At 58.5% G+C, this 17,547-nt stretch overlaps 1 protein-coding gene across 8 annotated transcripts; it reads left to right on the top strand.

The window, feature by feature from the left end:
- The first annotated feature begins 12,059 nt into the window (after nt 1–12,059).
- LOC105488447 (gasdermin D) lies at nt 12,060–17,252 on the top strand. 8 transcript variants are annotated; one of them, XM_011752480.3, is made up of 11 exons: nt 12,060–12,186; nt 13,312–13,342; nt 13,572–13,764; nt 14,728–14,896; nt 15,195–15,297; nt 15,563–15,616; nt 15,934–16,020; nt 16,154–16,326; nt 16,404–16,545; nt 16,644–16,717; nt 16,853–17,252. In XM_011752480.3, exons 3-11 carry the CDS (start codon nt 13,706–13,708, stop codon nt 17,093–17,095), a joined length of 1,104 nt encoding a protein of 367 aa, XP_011750782.2. In that variant the 5' UTR covers nt 12,060–12,186; nt 13,312–13,342; nt 13,572–13,705; the 3' UTR covers nt 17,096–17,252. The 8 variants fall into 8 exon arrangements, with proteins under 8 accessions (XP_011750782.2, XP_070923754.1, XP_011750785.2 ...); XM_071067653.1 differs by having other exon boundaries at nt 13,231–13,342; XM_011752483.2 differs by having other exon boundaries at nt 13,122–13,342.
- Nucleotides 17,253–17,547: the final 295 nt, after the last annotated feature.

Genomic DNA, 17,547 nt, shown 5'->3' with positions numbered 1-17,547 from the left:
CGCCACCTCGCCCAGCTAGTTTTTTGTATTTTTTAGTAGAGACGGGGTTTCACCGGGTTAACCAGGATGGTCTTGATCTCCTGACCTCGTGATCTGCCCATCTCAGCCTCCCAAAGTGCTGGGATTACAGGCGTGAGCCACCGCGTTGAGTGCTATTTCTTTTGTATCACCGAAACTTTATATGTAACATCCACCATGTGATGACACAGCAAGATGACAGCTGGGCCAGGAACAGTGGCTCCTGCCTGGAATCCCAGCACTTTGGGAGATCCAGACAGGCAGATCACTTGAGCCCAGGAGTTCAAGACCAGCCTGGGTAACCTAGTGAAACCCCGTCTCTACAAAAAAATACCAAAAGTCAGCTGGGCATGGCGGTGCGTGCCTGTAGTCCCAGCTACTAGTCAGGCAGAGGTGTGGGGATTGGTTGAGCTCAGGAGGTTGAGGCTGCAATGAGCTATGATCGCACCACTGCACTCCAGCCTGGGTAACCAAGCAAGATCCTGTCGCAAAAAAAGAAAGCAAGAGTGAAAGAGAAAGAAAGAAAAGAAAAGAAGACAGCTGACTGTGTGTCTGCGTGTCACAGGGCAAATCCCCAAATTGGGGCTCAGCCCGGGAGGCTACACGGGTTCTTGGCTTCACACAGGAAAGAATTTTTTTTTTTTTTTTGAGACAGAGTTTTGCCCTTGTTGCCCAGGCTGGAGTGCAGTGGCACAATCTTGGCTCACTGCAACCTCCGCTTCCTGGGTTCAAGTGATTCTCCTGCCTCAGCCTCCAGAGTAGCCGGGACTACAGGCGCACGCTACCACACCTGGCTAGTTTGTGTATTTTTAGTAAAGACAGGGTTTCACCATGTTGGTCAGGCTGGTTTCAAACTCCTGACCTTATTATCCGCCTGCCTTGGCCTCGCAAAGTGCTGGGATTACAGGCATGAGCCACAGCACCCGGCCACAGGAAAGAATTTAAGAGCAAGCCTGTAGAGGAAAATGAAAGCAAGTTTATTAAGAAAGTAAAGGAAGGCCAGGTGAGGTGGCTCACACCTGTAATCCCAGCACTTTGGGAGGCCAAAATGGGCAGATCACAAGGTCAAGAGATCGAGACCAGCCTGGCCAACATGGTGAAACACCGTCTCTACTAAGCATACAAAAATTAGCCGGGCGTGGTGGCAGGTGCCTATAGTCCTAGTTACTTCAGAGGCTGAGGCAGGAGAATCACTTGAACCCAGGAGGCACAGGTTGCAGTGAGCCGAGATCATGCCACTGCACTACAGCCTGGCAACAGAGTGAGACTCCGTCTTAAAAAACAGTAAAAGGAATAAATGGGTGACTATCGATAGCAGAGTAGCAGCCTGGGCTGCTTGACTGACTCTTGTTATGATTATTTCTTTTTTTTTTTTTTTTTTTGAGACGGAGTCTCGCTCTGTCCCCCAGGCTGGAGTGCAGTGGCCGGATCTCAGCTAACTGCAAGCTCCGCCTCCCGGGTTTACGCCATTCTCCTGCCTCAGCCTCCCGAGTAGCTGGGACTACAGGCGCCCGCCACCACGCCCGGCTAATTTTTTGTATTTTTAGTAGAGACGGGGTTTCACCGTGTTAGCCAGGATGGTCTCGATCTCCTGACCTCGTGATCCGCCCGTCTCGGCCTCCCAAAGTGCTGGGATTACAGGCTTGAGCCACCGCGCCCGGCAATTATTTCTTGATTATGTGCTAAACCAGCAGTGGATTACTCATGAGTTTTCCAGGAAAGGGGTGGAGAATTCCTAGAACGGATTGTCCTCCCCCTTTCAGACCATATAGAATAACTTGCAGAAGATCCCTGGCATTTGTAAACCATCACGGTGCTGGTGGGACTTTCCTATAGTATGCTAACGTGTTGCAAGTAGGGCACAGTGAGCTGTGAGGACGAATAGGGGTCACTACTTTCTTTTTTTTTTGAGGCGGAGTCTCGCTCTGTAGCCCAGGCTGGAGTGCAGTGGCCAGATCTCAGCTCACTGCAAGCTCCACCTCCCGGGTTCACGCCATTCTCCTGCCTCAGCCTCCCGAGTAGCTGGGACTACAGGCACCCACCACCTCGCCTGGCTAATTTTTTTTTTTTGTATTTTTAGTAGAGACGGGGTTTCACCAGGTTAGCCAGGATGGTCTTGATCTCCTGACCTCGTGATCCGCCCGTCTCGGCCTCCCAAAGTGCTGGGATTACAGGCTTGAGCCACCGCGCCCGGCTGAGGTCACTTTCATCACTGTCTCGGTGTTGGTGGGTTTGGGCTGGCTCCTTTCCCGCAGCCTGCTGTCTCAGTGGGTTCTTTGTGACCTGTATCTTGTGAAACAAGCTGTGCTGAATTCCCATCCCACTGAAACCAGGAAGTGGACCCTCACCAACACCCCAGCCAGGTTGGCACTTTGCTCTCAGACTTTCAGCCTTCAGAATTATGATAAATATTCACTATCTAAGGCACTGATTTTTTTTTTTTTTTTTTTGAGATGGAGTTTTGCTCTCATCATCCAGACTGGAGTGCAATGGTGTGATCTCAGCTCACTCAACCTCTGCCTCCGGTTCAAGCAATTCTCGTGCCTTAGCCTCTTGAGTAGCTGGGACTACAGGCACCTGCCACCACACCTGTCTAATTTTTGTACTTTTAGTAGAGATGGGGTTTCACCATGTTGGCCAGGCTCGTCTCGAACTCCAGACCTCAGGTGATTCACCTGCCTCGACCTCCCAAAGTGCTGGTAGTACAGGCATGAGCCACTGTGCTGGGCCATAAGCCACCGATTCTGTGGTGATTTGCAGAGCAGCTCGAGCTGAGTGAGACTCCAGTTTCCTACCACTGACCCTCCTGCCAACAGTTATCTGCCCAACATGTCAGCCAGCTGACTGTCTCTTGCCAGCCAGTGAACCCAGATGGCACCACAGGGACCAGAGTTGAGCCATCTCAGCTGAACACAGGCTAAATTACCAACTCCCATAATTATCAGCAAATCAGTGGATATGGTCTCAAGCCACTGCATTTTAGGGTGATTTGTGACACAGCGACAACTGATGTATTCTTGGGTACTAGGGTGGTGGGAGAGGCCCAGCCACTTGCTGAGACGGGGCAAGGTGTGTGGGTTTTTTTTCTGGGGTTGTGAAACTGCAAATGGGATGTGAGCACTGTCAGAGTTAACTTGCTAAAACCGGTCCCCGCAGTTACACTGAAAGCTCTGGCACGTGTGAAACCAGCAAACGTGAAAACAACGCACCTTGGCGGGAAGCAGAGTCACCTATACCACCTGCTGTGCACACTGGTGTTCCCAAGGGCAGTGCACTGCACATCCTAGGCCAGCTGCTTCGTGGCCGTCTCCCCCACCGGCGTCTGCAGGTGTTGGCCGCCCACTCTCTCTCGGCGTCTCCTTCCTTCTCGTGGAGCTCCTTCCCATAGCACTGCCCAGTGTGGGTCTGAGTGGGGTGGGATTCCCATCACAGACTCCAGTAAACAGATGAACCCCGAGAGTGAGCCATCCCTGTTGTCCGTTGCGGTGGACCTCTCCCTCTCCTTCCCCATGGGAGATTTTTCTCTGCCCCATCCCACCTCCCTCTGCTCTCCTCCCCTCCCCAACACCCAGCTTCCAGCTCTTTTCTTATGCAGAGGCTTTCTCTGCACCAGAGCCTAAGCAGCCTTCTTCCCTCTGGATCCACAGGCAGCTCTCCGCCTGCCCAACACTCCCCCAGGTGTGCCCTGGGCCCCAAAGCACCCCACTTCTCTCCAGCCCAACCTCAGAAGGCTGCCCCGAGCACTAGCCTCTGTTGGGGGAGGGAGGACTAATGAGACGCAGTGTAGCCATGCTAAACGGACTTTTATCAGGGGACGTGCGCAGAATGTCAGGCCTTTTGTGGGCTAGTTATGCACCCCACGCCCCCCAACACCACTCCCCTGACCCCACCACCCCACCCCCAACCCCATCTCATTGCCCTGCGGAAGTCCCTGCCTCTCCCGTCCAGTGACCCAGCCACTCCCGCCTCAGGGGTGTGGCCCTGGAGCCCTGACCCCTCCAGCCGCCTTCCTTGCCAGGTGGGGATTCTGCCTGCAGCCAGGCCCCAGGCCCTCGTGATAGCGCGACAGCGGCAGGAGACAGACAAACGCCTACGCAGATAGGAGTGGGTCCCTAGTGGAGCCCCACCTCCAAGCCAAAGACAGCCTGAAAGCCAAGCTACAAGTTAAATCTCAGTCCAGCTTGAGAACCTGTCTTCCTGTCTGGCGCGCTTTCCTCTGATTTGTCCCCACCCTTCACCTATTTTACATATGCCTACCCGACATAATTGGCTTTCTACACCGTTATGCCCACCTTTCAGTGGTGCCTTTGCTTTAGCCTCTCTCTGCATGCCCACAAACCAATCAGCACGCCCTCCCCTGTTCTGAGTCCATGACAGCCCAGGACTCAGCCACATTGGGAGAGAAACTGCCTCAGCATCATCCCCTCCGCTGACAGCTACTCCATTGCTCAATAAAATTGTTCTCCACCCTCCTCACTCTTTATTGGGGTGTTCTGGGGTTGTTTGTCTGGAGACAGAGTCTAACTCTGTCACAGAGGCTGGAGGGCAGTGGCGCAATTTCGACTCACCGTAACCACCTCCTGGGTTCAACTAATTTTACTTCAGCCTCCCGAGTAGCTGAGACTACAGGCGCCTGCCACCCCAGGGTAATTTTTTATTTGTATTTTAATTTGTTTCATTTTTTGAGACGGAGTCTCACTCTGTCACCCAGGCTGGAGTGCAGTAGCATGATCTCAGCTCACTGCAACCTCCATGTCCCAGGTTCAAGTGATTCTCTTGCCTCAGCCTCCTGAGTAGCTGGAATTACAGGTACACGCCACCACACCTGGCTTTTTTTTTTTTTTTTTTTTTTTTAGTAGAGACAGAGTTTCACCATGTTGGTCAGGCTGGTCTCGAACTCTTGACCTCAAGTGATCCTCCCACCTCAGCCTCCCAGGCCTGAGCCACTGCACCCAGCCCCTCCTCACTATCTGATTGTCAACAGATCCTCATTCTTCTTGGATGCAGTACAAGAGCATGGGGCCCACCGAACGTGGTACAGAGAAGGCTGTGACACTGTGGCCCTCTGCCCTCTGTGGCAGAAATGGCGCTGGGCCTGAGCCAGCCCTGAAGTCGAGGACCGAGGCAGGGCAAGGGTGTTGCTGGCTGGGTGTCTCCAGCTGGCAAAAGTGATTGAGGAAAGTCGTGCATCACTCAGGTGGGAACGGGTGTCTGGCCGGCCACAGCCAGTGCCCCATGATGCCCCCTGTGCCCTCTATTGTGGAGGGAGAAAGCGATGGTGGGAGAAAACTGCCCTAGAGGTCTGGTGGGTCCCCCGCATCCCACTCTCCCCACTGTCACAGACGCGCATGACACTCACCTTCCACTGCAAGGCCCTCAGGCCCTCTGGGCTGGCACCTTTGGGAGAAAGTGTATTTTTTTAAATTTATTTTAGATGGATTCTTGCTCTGTCCCTCCCCCAAGCTGGAGTGCAGTGTCGTGATCTTGGCTCACTGCAACCTCTGCTTCCCAGGTTCAAGCTATTCTCCTGCCTCAGCCTCCTAAGTAGCTGAGATTACAGGGGCATGCCACCACGCCCAGCTGATTTTTGTATTTTTGCTAGAGACGGGGTTTCACCACGTTGCTCAGGCTGGTCTCCAACTCCTGACCTCATGTGATCCGCCTGCCTCGGCCTCCCAAAGTGCTGGGATGACAGGCGTGAGACACCGCACCGAGCCAAGGAAGTGTATTTTGTTGGTCTCCTATTCCTGAGGTCAGGCGTTGCCATCAGGCTCTCTGGGACCATGGTGGGTGGAGGGTGTGAATCTCTTTGTGCCAGGCTTCCATGGGCATTAAGCACTGGCCAAAGCGCGGGCTCCCTGCCTGCACGGAAAACACTCCCCACCCCCAAAGTAACGCCTGGATCCCGGCAGTCACGGCTTCTTCTAGCAAAGTGAAGAGAGGCAGAGGCCCAGAAAGCCAGAAGCCAGGTGGGGCACGTTTCTGTGTCATCCTCCCTCAAGCCCACCCCAAACCTGCCCAGGCAGCGACGCTCCTCCCGGAGCTGGGGAGGAAAGGACAGGCCTCAGGGCAGGGACCCCAGAAGGATACAGGATGGGGGGTGCGTGCCAGGGAAGAGCACTGGGAGGCAAGGCCTGGGTTCTCTGCAGGCAGTGGCTGGCCCCTAACCCCATCGCCCTCTGCCCCAGGGGAGGGTGTAAGCCGTGGGGTGCCCAGGAGCTGCTGGCCTTAGCAGGGCTCTCCTGCCACCTGCCTCTCCTCACTCTTGGGGCGCCTCTGAACCCGACACCCTCTCCCACCAGGCCCCATCACCACAGTCTGCCCCACGTGGGCTCAGACGCCCAAAGCCCCGGAGGCGGAGGTGGGGGCTGGGGGGTGGGTTGTGTGTAGCGCAGCGGGTAAGAGGACCAGGAAAGGTGAAGCCGTGAAGAGGCAGGGTGGGGCAGAGTGGGAAAGGCGGGGAGGGGGAGGGGGCGGGGGGCAGAGTGGGAAAGGCGGGGAGGGGGAGGGGGCGGGGGGGCAGAGTGGGAAAGGCGGGGAGGGGGAGGGGGCAGGGGGATGGGTGTGGGGGGGGAAGGGGGGAGAGGGTGGGAGAGGGGCAGGGCAGGGTAGAGAAGCCAGCGAGGGGTGAGGCTGCCAGGACATGGTGGGGACTTCCCTGGCACCCCAGACCCCCTCGGGAGCTGCTGCCAGGCCGGGACAAGGTCTGGCAGGCACCCGAAGTCCCGCCCTGCACGGGGCTGGTTCCAGAGGCCGGGTTGTCCAGGTTGCCGTCAGGCATGGGGTCCTCGTGCCCCTCCCTGCCCCGAGATCACCTCTCTCGTTGGTGCCCTCCTCTGTGCTCTGCGCACCTCCACCCCAGCGCTTGTCTCGGCTCCTAGGACCAGGGGCCTGGACGCTGCTCAGGGCAGAGGAGCCCCCTCTGAGGAGCTGGCCCCTCAGCCGCACTCCGAGATAGCCGCCTCCAGGGTCGCCTTTCCTTGGAGCCCCGCCGCCCGCCACCCGCCGCTCACTCTGCACACACAGCAGAAGGGACGTGGTGTCCCCCAGGCTCTGGCCCCCCAGGACCTGCGTGGACCTGGCTCAGGGCACCTCGCCCACTTCCGTAAACTGGGAGGACGGATGAACCCCGACACAGGCGACGGAGGCGCTGCCCTCTCCCTGCAGAGTTCCTGCCCTCAAGACTTCTGGCCCCGTTGGTGAATGGTGGCTGGGAGCGATGGGGCAGGGCCAGCCTCCCTCCTTCCTCCCAGGCTGACCTCTGCCCTCCTTCGAGCACTTCCTGTTCGGGGTCATTATTAAAGAACTGAGTGTGGACAGAGCTGTCATTGCACCTGTCCTCGCCAGCGCCCAGCTGGAAGCTGAGGTGACTTCACTGCCCATTGACCTGCAGGCACAGTGGGCCACACCCCCCTCAGCCGTCCGGGCCCTCACCTGCCCCTCCTGCCCACAGACGGCGCCTGCTTGGCCTCAGACCAAGTCCCACAGGGGCTGCCGTGCCTGCCGCCTCCACCCCATTCCCCCACAAGGCAGCGAGGCCTTCCCGGAAAATAAGCCTGGGCTCTTCACAACCCTGCTGGAGGCAAGGCCCGCCCTGCGCTCAGGAGGCCGCCACCTCCCGCTGGTGTCTGGGAGGGGCCTGGCGCACCACAGACCTAGAGGCAGCAAGGGCTTTCCAGGAATTTTGCTGCAAAGGAAAGGAGAAAAGTGGGAGGAGGGGAGAAGGGAGGAGGGAGGAAGCCCAGAGGGGCTCATCTTCCAGCAGCGGACAGCCACGGGCGTGAAACCTGCTGCGCACTCTGACCTGCACATGAACACACACAGCAACATGTCACACACAGGAACACAAAGTCCCACTTACATGCTTCTAAATGCAGATGCATGCCTGCATCAAGGAGCTGGAGCACACACGAGCCGTAGCACATGAGCAAACGCACGTGTACATGCACTATGTGAGCACAAACCCATGGACACAACACACACGTGCGTGCACATGCGCACAAACACGCACACAACATGCACATGCATGCACACACACACAACATGCGCACAACACACACGTGCATACACATATGCATAACACGCACATGCGTGCACACAAGCACAAACATGCATACAACACACACGTGCATACACATGCGCAAACGCACACAACACGCACGTGCATACACACATGCACAAACACATGCATGAACAAGCACACAAGCATGCACACAACACACACGTGCATACACACGCACACAAACACACACTGCATACATGCGCCCAACGCCCACACAACACGCACGTGCATGCAAGCGCGCACAAACGCGTTCATTAGTCGCTACTCAGGCTCCTGGAGTCTCCTGCCACTATGAGCAAGGATTCTGGGCCCACACCCAGCTAATGGGCTCCAGCTGGACCAGAACTAGAAGCCCGCCGGGCAGAGTTGGGTACCCCCCGCTTTAGGTGCCCACCACCAGCCAAAGCTCTCAGGCCTGCCTGTGTCCAGCCTGGGGTACACAGCAGTTCTGGGTTTCTGATGACACAAGATAACGTTTCCTTCTGTTGGCATCTGAGTTTCCAGTTATTTGTGGCTGCAGCATCCCAATGCACACACCATCAGAAATCCCCTTCAGCGTACCAGCCTCAGACCTACCAGGGCAGAGACCTTGCCTTGTTTGCTGGAAGATCACCTAGCAGCAGGTGCTAATACACATTTGTTGGATGAATGAGGGAGCGTGACAGAGCCTTCGAGGTGAGGCTCAGGCCAGGCCAGCCAGGCAGGGTGGGGGTCTGCTGTGGCCCCAGAGGTCTTGGAGGGAAAGGCCAAGAGGCAGAATGTGGTGGTGAAGAGTGGAGGGTGCAGAGCCCCAGGCTGCCACAACACCCCTGCCCTGAACACCTCCAGCTGGGCTCAAGGTTGGGCTGCAGGATCTGGGTGAGCAAAAGAGCCTGCAGCCTCCTTGCCCAACCCTGCCCCAGCCAGGACCTTGACCCCTCAGGAGTGGCTGCTAGGACAGGGCAGGGGGAAGCAGCCCCCAACACCTGCGGCCTTGCAGGGATGCTGTGTGCCCAGCTCGTTCCATCTTCACCATGGAGACTGCAGCACAACAGCTCACCACGTGCTGGCCCTGTCACCCAGCAGGGACGGGCTGCCACACCCCAGGGCGCTGGCTTCCAGGGGCAGCAGTGTGTGGGCTCCTTGGCTGCCGGGGTCACGGAGGAAAGCCAGCTCTGCCCAGCAGTGTGTCCTGAGATGAAACCTTAGACCCAGCTCATCTGCAAAACAGTACCCAAGCCCGGTGTAGTGGCTCAGCCCTGGAATCCCAGCACTTTGGGAGGCTGAGGCGGGAGGATCGCTTGAGCTTAGAAGTTCAAGACCAGCCTGGGCAACATAATGAGACCTTTCTACTAAAAAATAAATAATTCTAAAAACTCAGGGCCAGGTGTGGTGGCTCACGCCTCTAATCCCAGCACTTTGGAAGGTCAAGGCGGGCGGATCACAAGGTCAAGAGATCGAGACCAGCCTGGCCAACATGGTGAAACCCCATCTCTACTAAAAATACAAAAAGATTAGCCGGGTGTGGTAGCAGGCACCTGTAATCCCAGATACTCCGGAGTGTGAGACTGAAGAATTGCTTGAACCTGGGAGGCAGAGATTGCAGTGAGCTGAGGTCATGCCATTGCACTCCAGTCTGGGCAAAAAAGAGCAAAACTCCAGCTCACACACACACACACACACACACACACACACACACACAAAATTAGCCGGGCACAGTGGTGCACGCCTGTAGTCCCAGCTACTCGGGAGGCTGAGGCAGGAGAATCGCTTGAACCTGGGAGGCAGAGGTTGCAGTGAGCTGAGATCACGCCACTGCACTCCAGCCTGGTGACAGAGTGAGACTCAGTCTCAAAACAAAAACAAAAACTTAGCCAGGTGTGGTGCTGAGCACCTGTAGTCCTAGCTACTCAGGAGACTGACAAGAGAGGATCACTGGAGCCCAGGAGGTCGAAGTTGTAATGAGCGGGGATTGCACCACTGCTCTCCAGCCTGGGTGACAGAGAGACCTTGCCTCATACAAAACAAAACAAACAATAAAAAATACGCAAAAGAGCCAGGAGACAGCACAAGGAGGGACCCACAGGGCACCACCTCGTCCCCACTGTGTTCAGGCCTGGCAGTCGGGCCTAAGCCCAAATGGCCCCATCCACAACCTCAGAGCAGCTGGGAGGGCCGGGTGTGAGGACTACCATGTACAGGGGCGGGCCCAAGGCCCCTGGCCCCGGGCCCACCATAACTTAGGTCAGCAGGGCACTGAGGGAGCCTGTGCTGAGACTGGGTGTTGCTACTGGGCACTAGATTTTTAAAATAACGGCTTTAATGAGACATAATTATATAATTCCCATATCATACAATTCATCCATTTAAAGTGTGCAATTCTGTGGGTTTTAGCATATTCAGAGGTATGCAAACATCACCACGGCCAATATCAAAACACTTCCTCACCCCAGAAAGAAACCCCAAACCAGCAACCGTCGCTCCCACCCCCTTCCCCGGACACCGGCAGCGCCATCTCCCTTCTGCCCTCTGGACGTGCCCATTCTGGACACGTCATGTGAGCGGGATCACACCATCTGCTCCTTGTGCCTGGATTTTCACTTAGCATGATGTCTCCGAGGTCCGTCTGTGTCGTCCAGTGCCTCAGGGTCTTGTTCCTTTTGACCGTGGGCGCCATTCCATGGCCTGGATTCCAGCGCCTGGACTGGCCATGTTTAGTCTATGTATGCCTCAGTGAATGGATGGGGTTTCCACCTTGCTGCTATGGCAAAGGATGCTGCCGTATGGCCAAGGATGCTGCTGCGAAGTTTGGTGCATAGGCATCTGTTTGAGTCTTTGCTTCGGTTCCTGTGGGTGGAGCTAGGAGTGGAATTGCTGGGTCACAGGGTGACTCTTGGAGGAGCTGCCAGGCTTATTCCAGAGGGCCACATGGGTTGACATTCCCACCAGCACTGCACAGCGTTCCAGTGACTCCATGTCATCCCGTGCTGGTTATTCACCTTTAGTAATACGACCATCCTTGTGGGTGTGCAGTATCTCTCTGTGGATTCCATTTGCATTTCCTTGATAACTAAGTATGTTGAGCATCTTTGCATTTGCTTGAGGGCAAGTTCTACATTTTGTGCTTTTTTTTTTTTTTTTTTTTTTTTTTGAGACGGAGTCTTGCTCTGTAGCCCAGGCGGAAGTGCAGTGGCCGGATCTCAGCTCACTGCAAGCTCCGCCTCCCGGGTTCACGCCATTCTCCTGCCTCAGCCTCCCGAGTAGCTGGGACTACAGGCACCCGCCACCTCGCCCTGCTAGTTTTTTTGTATTTTTTAGTAGAGACGGGGTTTCACCGTGTTCGCCAGGATGGTCTCGATCTCCTGACCTCACGATCCGCCCGTCTCGGCCTCCCAAAGTGCTGGGATTACAGGCTTGAGCCACCGCTCCCGGCCAAGTTCTACATTTTGTATATCTTTGGAAGATCTGCCCAGACCCTTTGGCACAGGCCCAAAGTTGTTTGTTTGTTTGTTTGTTTTTGAGAGGGAGTCTCACTCTGCCACCCAGGCTGGAGTACAATGGCATGATCTCGGCTCACTGCAACCTCCGCCTCCCAGGTTCAAGCGATTCTCCTGCCTCAACCTCCGCCTCCCAGGTTCAAGCGATTCTCCTGCCTCAACCTCCGCCTCCCAGGTTCAAGCGATTCTCCTGCCTCAGCCTCCGGAGTAGCTGGGATTACAGGCATGCGCCACCACGCCCGGTTAATTTTGTATTTTTAGTGGAGACGGGGTTTCACCATGTTGGTCAGGTTGATCTTGAACTCCCGACCTCAGGTGATCCGCCCAGGCACAGGTCCAGAATTTTAAGAAAAACCACAAAGCGCTACGAAGTTTGAGCCTAGCAGGATGGGGCGCCAGGCCGAGGTTCCTCGGGACGCACGAGGCTGGTGCTCCAGGCCGACTTGCGGGAAGAGGGGGCAGGAAGGGGGCCGGGGGCGGGCTCTCCGGGACAGTTCCGGGAGGGCATCCTGGGCGGGCCCTGCGTCGGGTCGCAGTTTCACTTTTAGGTTTGGGCACCTCCGCGGAATTCCGCTCGCCGGACAGCTCCCAGGGAGACCAGACGCGCCCCTCGGGCCACCGACGGTCACGGTGAGCTGCTGCCCCGCTCCCTCCCCCGGCCTGGCTGGAGCTCCTGGGTGGGGCCGGTCGCTGGCTCCCGGGTCGGGGATGCTGACCTTGCTGCGCCCCTGCGCCCACGGTCCCAGCGTTCACCCGGAAGGCTCCGCGCCGCACACTGGGGCGGAAGGTCCGGGCTTCGGGGAGGGAAGGTCCGGGCTGCGGGGAGGAAAGGTCCGGGCTGCGGGGAGGGAAGGTCCGGGCTGCGGGGAGGGAAGCTCCGGGCTGCGGGGAAAGCTGCCTTTGGCCAGCCCAGGGGCCCCGCCTTTGGACCTGTGCTTGGGCTTGACTCCCAGGTCCGCCGTCCAGGTGTCCGGGCTGGTGTTCGTCCCGCCCCCAGCTGCCTTCTGGGCCCAGCCTCCACTTTCAGCAGGGCCGGCACTCAGAGGCTTCCTGGGGCAGCCGCGGCCCCTCCACTGGGGCCCAGGTGACCTGTATTCCAGCAGAGGCCCGCTATGGCCTCTGACGCCTGAAGCGTCAGCCTTGGACAGGTGGCCTAGACACAGAGAAGGCCCTGGAGGACGCAGCTGGGATGGGGCGACACTCTGGCTGGGTCTTACAGTGAGTCCCTGTGCCTTTTCAGGAGGTGACAGCTTGTTTCCCCGCAGCCAGAGGCAGCCATTCTAGCGGACAGAGCCCTCTGTGTTAGAGCAGGTCTGGGCATCAGGCCCCACTGTCCCGGGCTGGAGGTGCTCATGGCCCCGTAGACAGCAGGGAGGACACTATTTCTGTGTTGGGGAGCGGCCAGGAGTTTTCTGCCAGCGGGAGCATCCCAGGATGAGCTGGGCAGGCCTGCTCTCAAGGGAGGGAGTCCCCCACCATGGGAGGCATCCAGGTACTGACCCTTCTCCCACTCCCTCCTGCCCTCCCGCGGAGGGCACAATGCCTCACCCATTTCCCCTCCTCAGGAGCATGGGGTCAGCCTTTGAGTGGGTGGTCCGGAGAGTGGTCCAGGAGCTGGACCACAGTGGGGAGCTCATCCCCATGACCAGCCCAAAGGACTCCCCTGGCTTCCAGCCCTACTTCCTGGTGTTCAGGAAGCCCTCAAGTTCATGGTTCTGGAAACTGTGTTATAAGCCTCTCAACCTGTCAATCAAGGACATCCTGGAGCCGGATGCCCCAGAACCAGGTGCCTGATGTGGTGCTGAGGCAGAGCCCCAGGGAGGCTGGGTGGGAGAGGGCAGTGGGCCAGGTCCAGCCAGCCACCCACCGTGCTCTGCAGGCTCTAGCTCTGGGCCTCCCTTCCAGAGGGCAGGGCTTTTCCAAAGGTCCCTCTGCCCTGGTTATGGGACAGGGCTGGTGGGGGCGGGGGAGAAGCGGGGTGGGTGGGCAGAGGCTCAGGTCTGGCCTTGCTTTAGATTTGCAGCGTGGCAGCACCTTCCACTTCTACGACACCGTGGATGGGCAGCTACGGGGCGGCGTGGAGCTGTCAGCCCCAGGACAGGCGAAGATCACGGGCGGGGCCTCGGTGTCTGACAGCTCCAGCACCTCAATGCATGTGTACTCGCTGAGTGTGGACCCGAACACCTGGCAGACCCTACTCCATGAAAGGTGGGCCCAAAGAGGGCAGGGCCCCACCGACCCCAAGCAACCCTGCTTTTATTTATTTATTTTTAGCCGGGTGTGGTGGCTCACGCCTGTAATCCCAGCACTTTGGGAGGCTGAGGCAGGTGGATCACCTGAGGTCAGAAGTTCAAGACCAGCCTGGTGAACATGGTGAAACCCTGTCTCTACTAAATACACAAAAATTAGCCGGGTGTGGTGGCAGATGCCTGTAATCCCAGCTACTCAGGAGGCCGAGGCAGGAGAATGGCGTGAACCCGGGAGGCGGAGCTTGCAGTGAGCTGAGATCACACCACTGCACTCCAGCCTGGGTGACAGAGCGAGACTCCGTCTCAAAAAAAAAAAAAAAAAAAAAAATATATATATATATATATATATATATATATATTTATTTTTTAAATTATTTTTTGAGGTGAGGTTTTGCTGTCTTGGCCAGGGTGGTCTTGAACTCCTGGTCTCAAGCAATCCTCCTGCCTCGGCCTCCCAAAGGGCTGGGATTACAGGGTGAGCCACTGTGCCCGGTCCCAGCCTTGCTCTTGGGAAGGTCACAACCTTGGGGCATCTGAAAAGTCCCAAAGGCAAAGGAGCGCCATGGCTGGAACCGGGTTGTGGAAGGACACTGCAGGGGTCATCTGGGGCCTCAGCTGCCAGGACTGGATCCTAAGGACCAGACTGAGCCCCAGGCTGCTGTGAGGACAAGTGGTGGTGTGAACATAGGGGCCCAGATGAGGGGGCTGCTCCCCGAGTCTGGACTTGGAGTCCCTGAGTCCACCTTTCCCCATGGGATCCCGTCCCCGTGGGGAGCCCACAGAGAGGCTGCCGGTGCCCTGGCATCCACGGACGTCTGGAGGCCCCTCTGCACCGCCTCCCCCAGTGGCATGGGGCTGCGAGGGGAGGGAAGGCATCTTCGGGGACTGCGGCCCAGTGAGCTTGTGGCTTCTCGGACCACAGGCACCTGCAGCAGCCAGAGCACAAAATCCTGCAGGAGCTGCGGAGCCGCGGGGACAACGTGTATGTGGTGACGGAGGTGCTACAGACGCAGACGGAGGTGGAAGTCACACAGACCCACAAGCGGGAGGGTTCGGGCAAGTTTTCCCTGCCGGGAGCCATGTGCTTGCAGGTATGTAGCCAGCCCCGGGCCACACTTGGCCCCACATGGGCATGCAGCGGCGGGTGATGGAGGCTGCGGGGCTGGGCTCTGCCAAGGCCCCTCAGAGCAGCTCCCAGCCCTGTGCTTGGCTGCGGAGCTGAAGTCACCTGGTGGCAGGCCTGCCCCCAGCACCCAGCCCACACCCGCACCCAGCCCGCACCCGCACCCAGCCCGCACCCGCACCCAGCCCGCACCTGCACCCAGCCCGCACCCACACCCCACAGTCTGGTGCCCAGGGCCCAGCCCTGAGCCCATCTTCATGCCTCAGGGTGAGGGCCAGGGCCACCTGAGCCAGAAGAAGACAGTCACCATCCCCTCGGGCAGCATCCTCGCATTCCGAGTGGCCCAGCTGGTTATTAACTCTGACTTGGGTGAGCTGGAGTTGGGGGTGTCTCGGGCCCAGGCTCTGGAAGAGAAGCAGGGAGGCCTGGGGAGAGCTACCTGCCAGCATGGGCTGCTGTGGGCCCCTGGCTGAACAACGTCCTGTGTCTGGCAGGTGGCTGAGGTCCTGTGCTCTGGTGTGTGGGTGATTGGGCAGGGCCTGAGCTGGACAAGGGAGCTCCCAGTAGGGGAGGGGAGGGGAGGCTGGGATCTAGGTGACATGCCTGTCCCTGTCTGTTCCCACCTGGCTGGCAGACATCCTTCTCTTCCCGGATAAGAAGCAGAGGACCTTCCAGCCGCCCCCGACAGGTGAGAACCGAGAGACCCCAGCGTGGGGTGTCCAGTGGGAAAAGCACGCTTCCTTGGCAATTGAGGCTTTCTTCTCATGTTCTCAGGGCATAGGGAGGCCGGGCAGCCCCCTGAGGCGGTGGGCACCCCCCATACACACACAAGGGGTGACACAGGACAGCTGACCCTGGGCCTCCCTGGCCCCCTCCCTGCCCTGGGCTGCCACTGTTAGAGGTGGTGACTGGGGCTGTGACGGCCCAGGGAAGGCCTCAGCCCTCTCTGGCTCAGACACCCATCTCCTGCACTGACCAGCCCTGCCCTCCCATACCCCTGCCCAGGCCACAAGCCTTCCAGGAGTGTAGGCGCCTGGCCACAGCTGCCCTCAGTCCTCTCCATGATGGGGTGCCTCCACAACTTCTCGGCAGGTCAGTGCCCTCCTGACCGCCCTGGGGACCTTTGGTGGGCTCTCCTTCTGCCCCCTGGGGTCTGCCTATCCTGACCAAGGCTTTCCAGGGCCCTGTAAGCACCTAGGCAGTGCCAGCTCCTCTGTTCCTACAGATGGGGTCCCTGCGGAGGGGACGTTCACTGAAGACTTCCAGGGCCTAAGGGAAGAGGTGGAGGCCATCTCCAAGGAACTGGAGCTCTTGGACAGAGAGCTGTGCCAGCTGCTGCTGGAGGGCCTGGAGGGGGTGCTGCGGGACCAGCTGGCCCTGCGAGCCTTGGAGGAGGCGGTGAGCAGGGGAGGGTGCCCGGGGCACACAGGGCCTGCCCAGCCAGCCAGGCTCACCTGCCCCTCCCATGCCCACAGCTGGAGCAGGGCCTGAGCCTTGGGCCAGTGGAGTCCCTGGACGGTCCAGCAGGTGCTGTCCTGGAGTGCCTGGTGTTGGAATCCAGAATGCTGGTGCCGGAACTTGCCGTCCCCGTTGTCTACCTGCTGGGGGCGCTGACCAGTGAGCGGCCCCTGGGGGCAGGTGGGGAGTGGGAGGGAGAGAGGTGGGCGTTCCCAGATGGGCCTTCAGGAACCGCCTCTTACCTGACTCTCTCCCAGTGCTGAGTGAAACGCAGCACAAGCTGCTGGCGGAGGCGCTGGAGTCGCAGACCCTGTTGGGGCCGCTCGAGCTGGTGAGAGGGTTCGGGCTGCAGGAGGATGGGCTGAGCCAGTGGAAGGGGCACTGTTGCACCTGAGAAGGGATAGTATGGGCAGGCCCAAGGTGCCCAGGTTTCCCCATCTGACAAACTCCTGCCCTGTCTTGGCAGGTGGGCAGCCTCTTGGAGCAGAGTGCCCCGTGGCAGGAGCGCAGCACCGTGTCCCTGCCCCCCGGGCTCCTGGGGAGCAGCTGGGGTGAAGGGGCACCGGCCTGGGTCTTGCTGGAGGAGTGTGGCCTGGAGCTGGGGGAGGACACGCCCCATGTGTGCTGGGAGCCGCAGGCCCAGGGCCGCATGTGTGCACTCTACGCCTCCCTGGCACTGCTATCAGGACTGAGCCAGGAGCCCCACTAGTCTGTGCCCAGCATGGCCTGGCAGCTCTCCAGCAGGGCAGAGTGTTTGCCCACCAGCTGCCAGCCCTAGGAAGGCCAGAAGCCCAGCAGCCACGTGGCCAGTCTACCATGGGGCCCAGGAGCTGGGGAAACACAGTAAAGGTGGTGTATGAAGGAAAGGCTGGTAGCAGAGTTTTTGAGGGGTCCTGGATCTGGGTAGGGTGGGTAGGGGTGGGGACAGTACCTATGCAGGATCAGGAGGGACATCAGGGCCACGTGCAGGTGATGTCTGCATTGTCCGGCTTCTTTTGTACCCTAGAGCTAAGGGGAGCCCCATGCTGAGCTTGGCCGCTCTAGAGTAATGGGCCCATGGCCCTGCCCACCCCCGTCTGTGTGTTTCTCTGCCTGTGAGGAAGGGCAGGGCGATTTAGGTGAGACAGTTCCACCAGGCGTGTCCATGGCTGAGGCATGGCA

This window comes from Macaca nemestrina, chromosome 8 (assembly GCF_043159975.1).
Source record: "Macaca nemestrina isolate mMacNem1 chromosome 8, mMacNem.hap1, whole genome shotgun sequence".
Taxonomy (NCBI): Eukaryota; Metazoa; Chordata; class Mammalia; order Primates; family Cercopithecidae; genus Macaca; species Macaca nemestrina.
The sequence above is the reverse complement of the archived record's forward strand: the minus strand, read 5'-3'. Positions and strand labels throughout refer to the sequence as shown.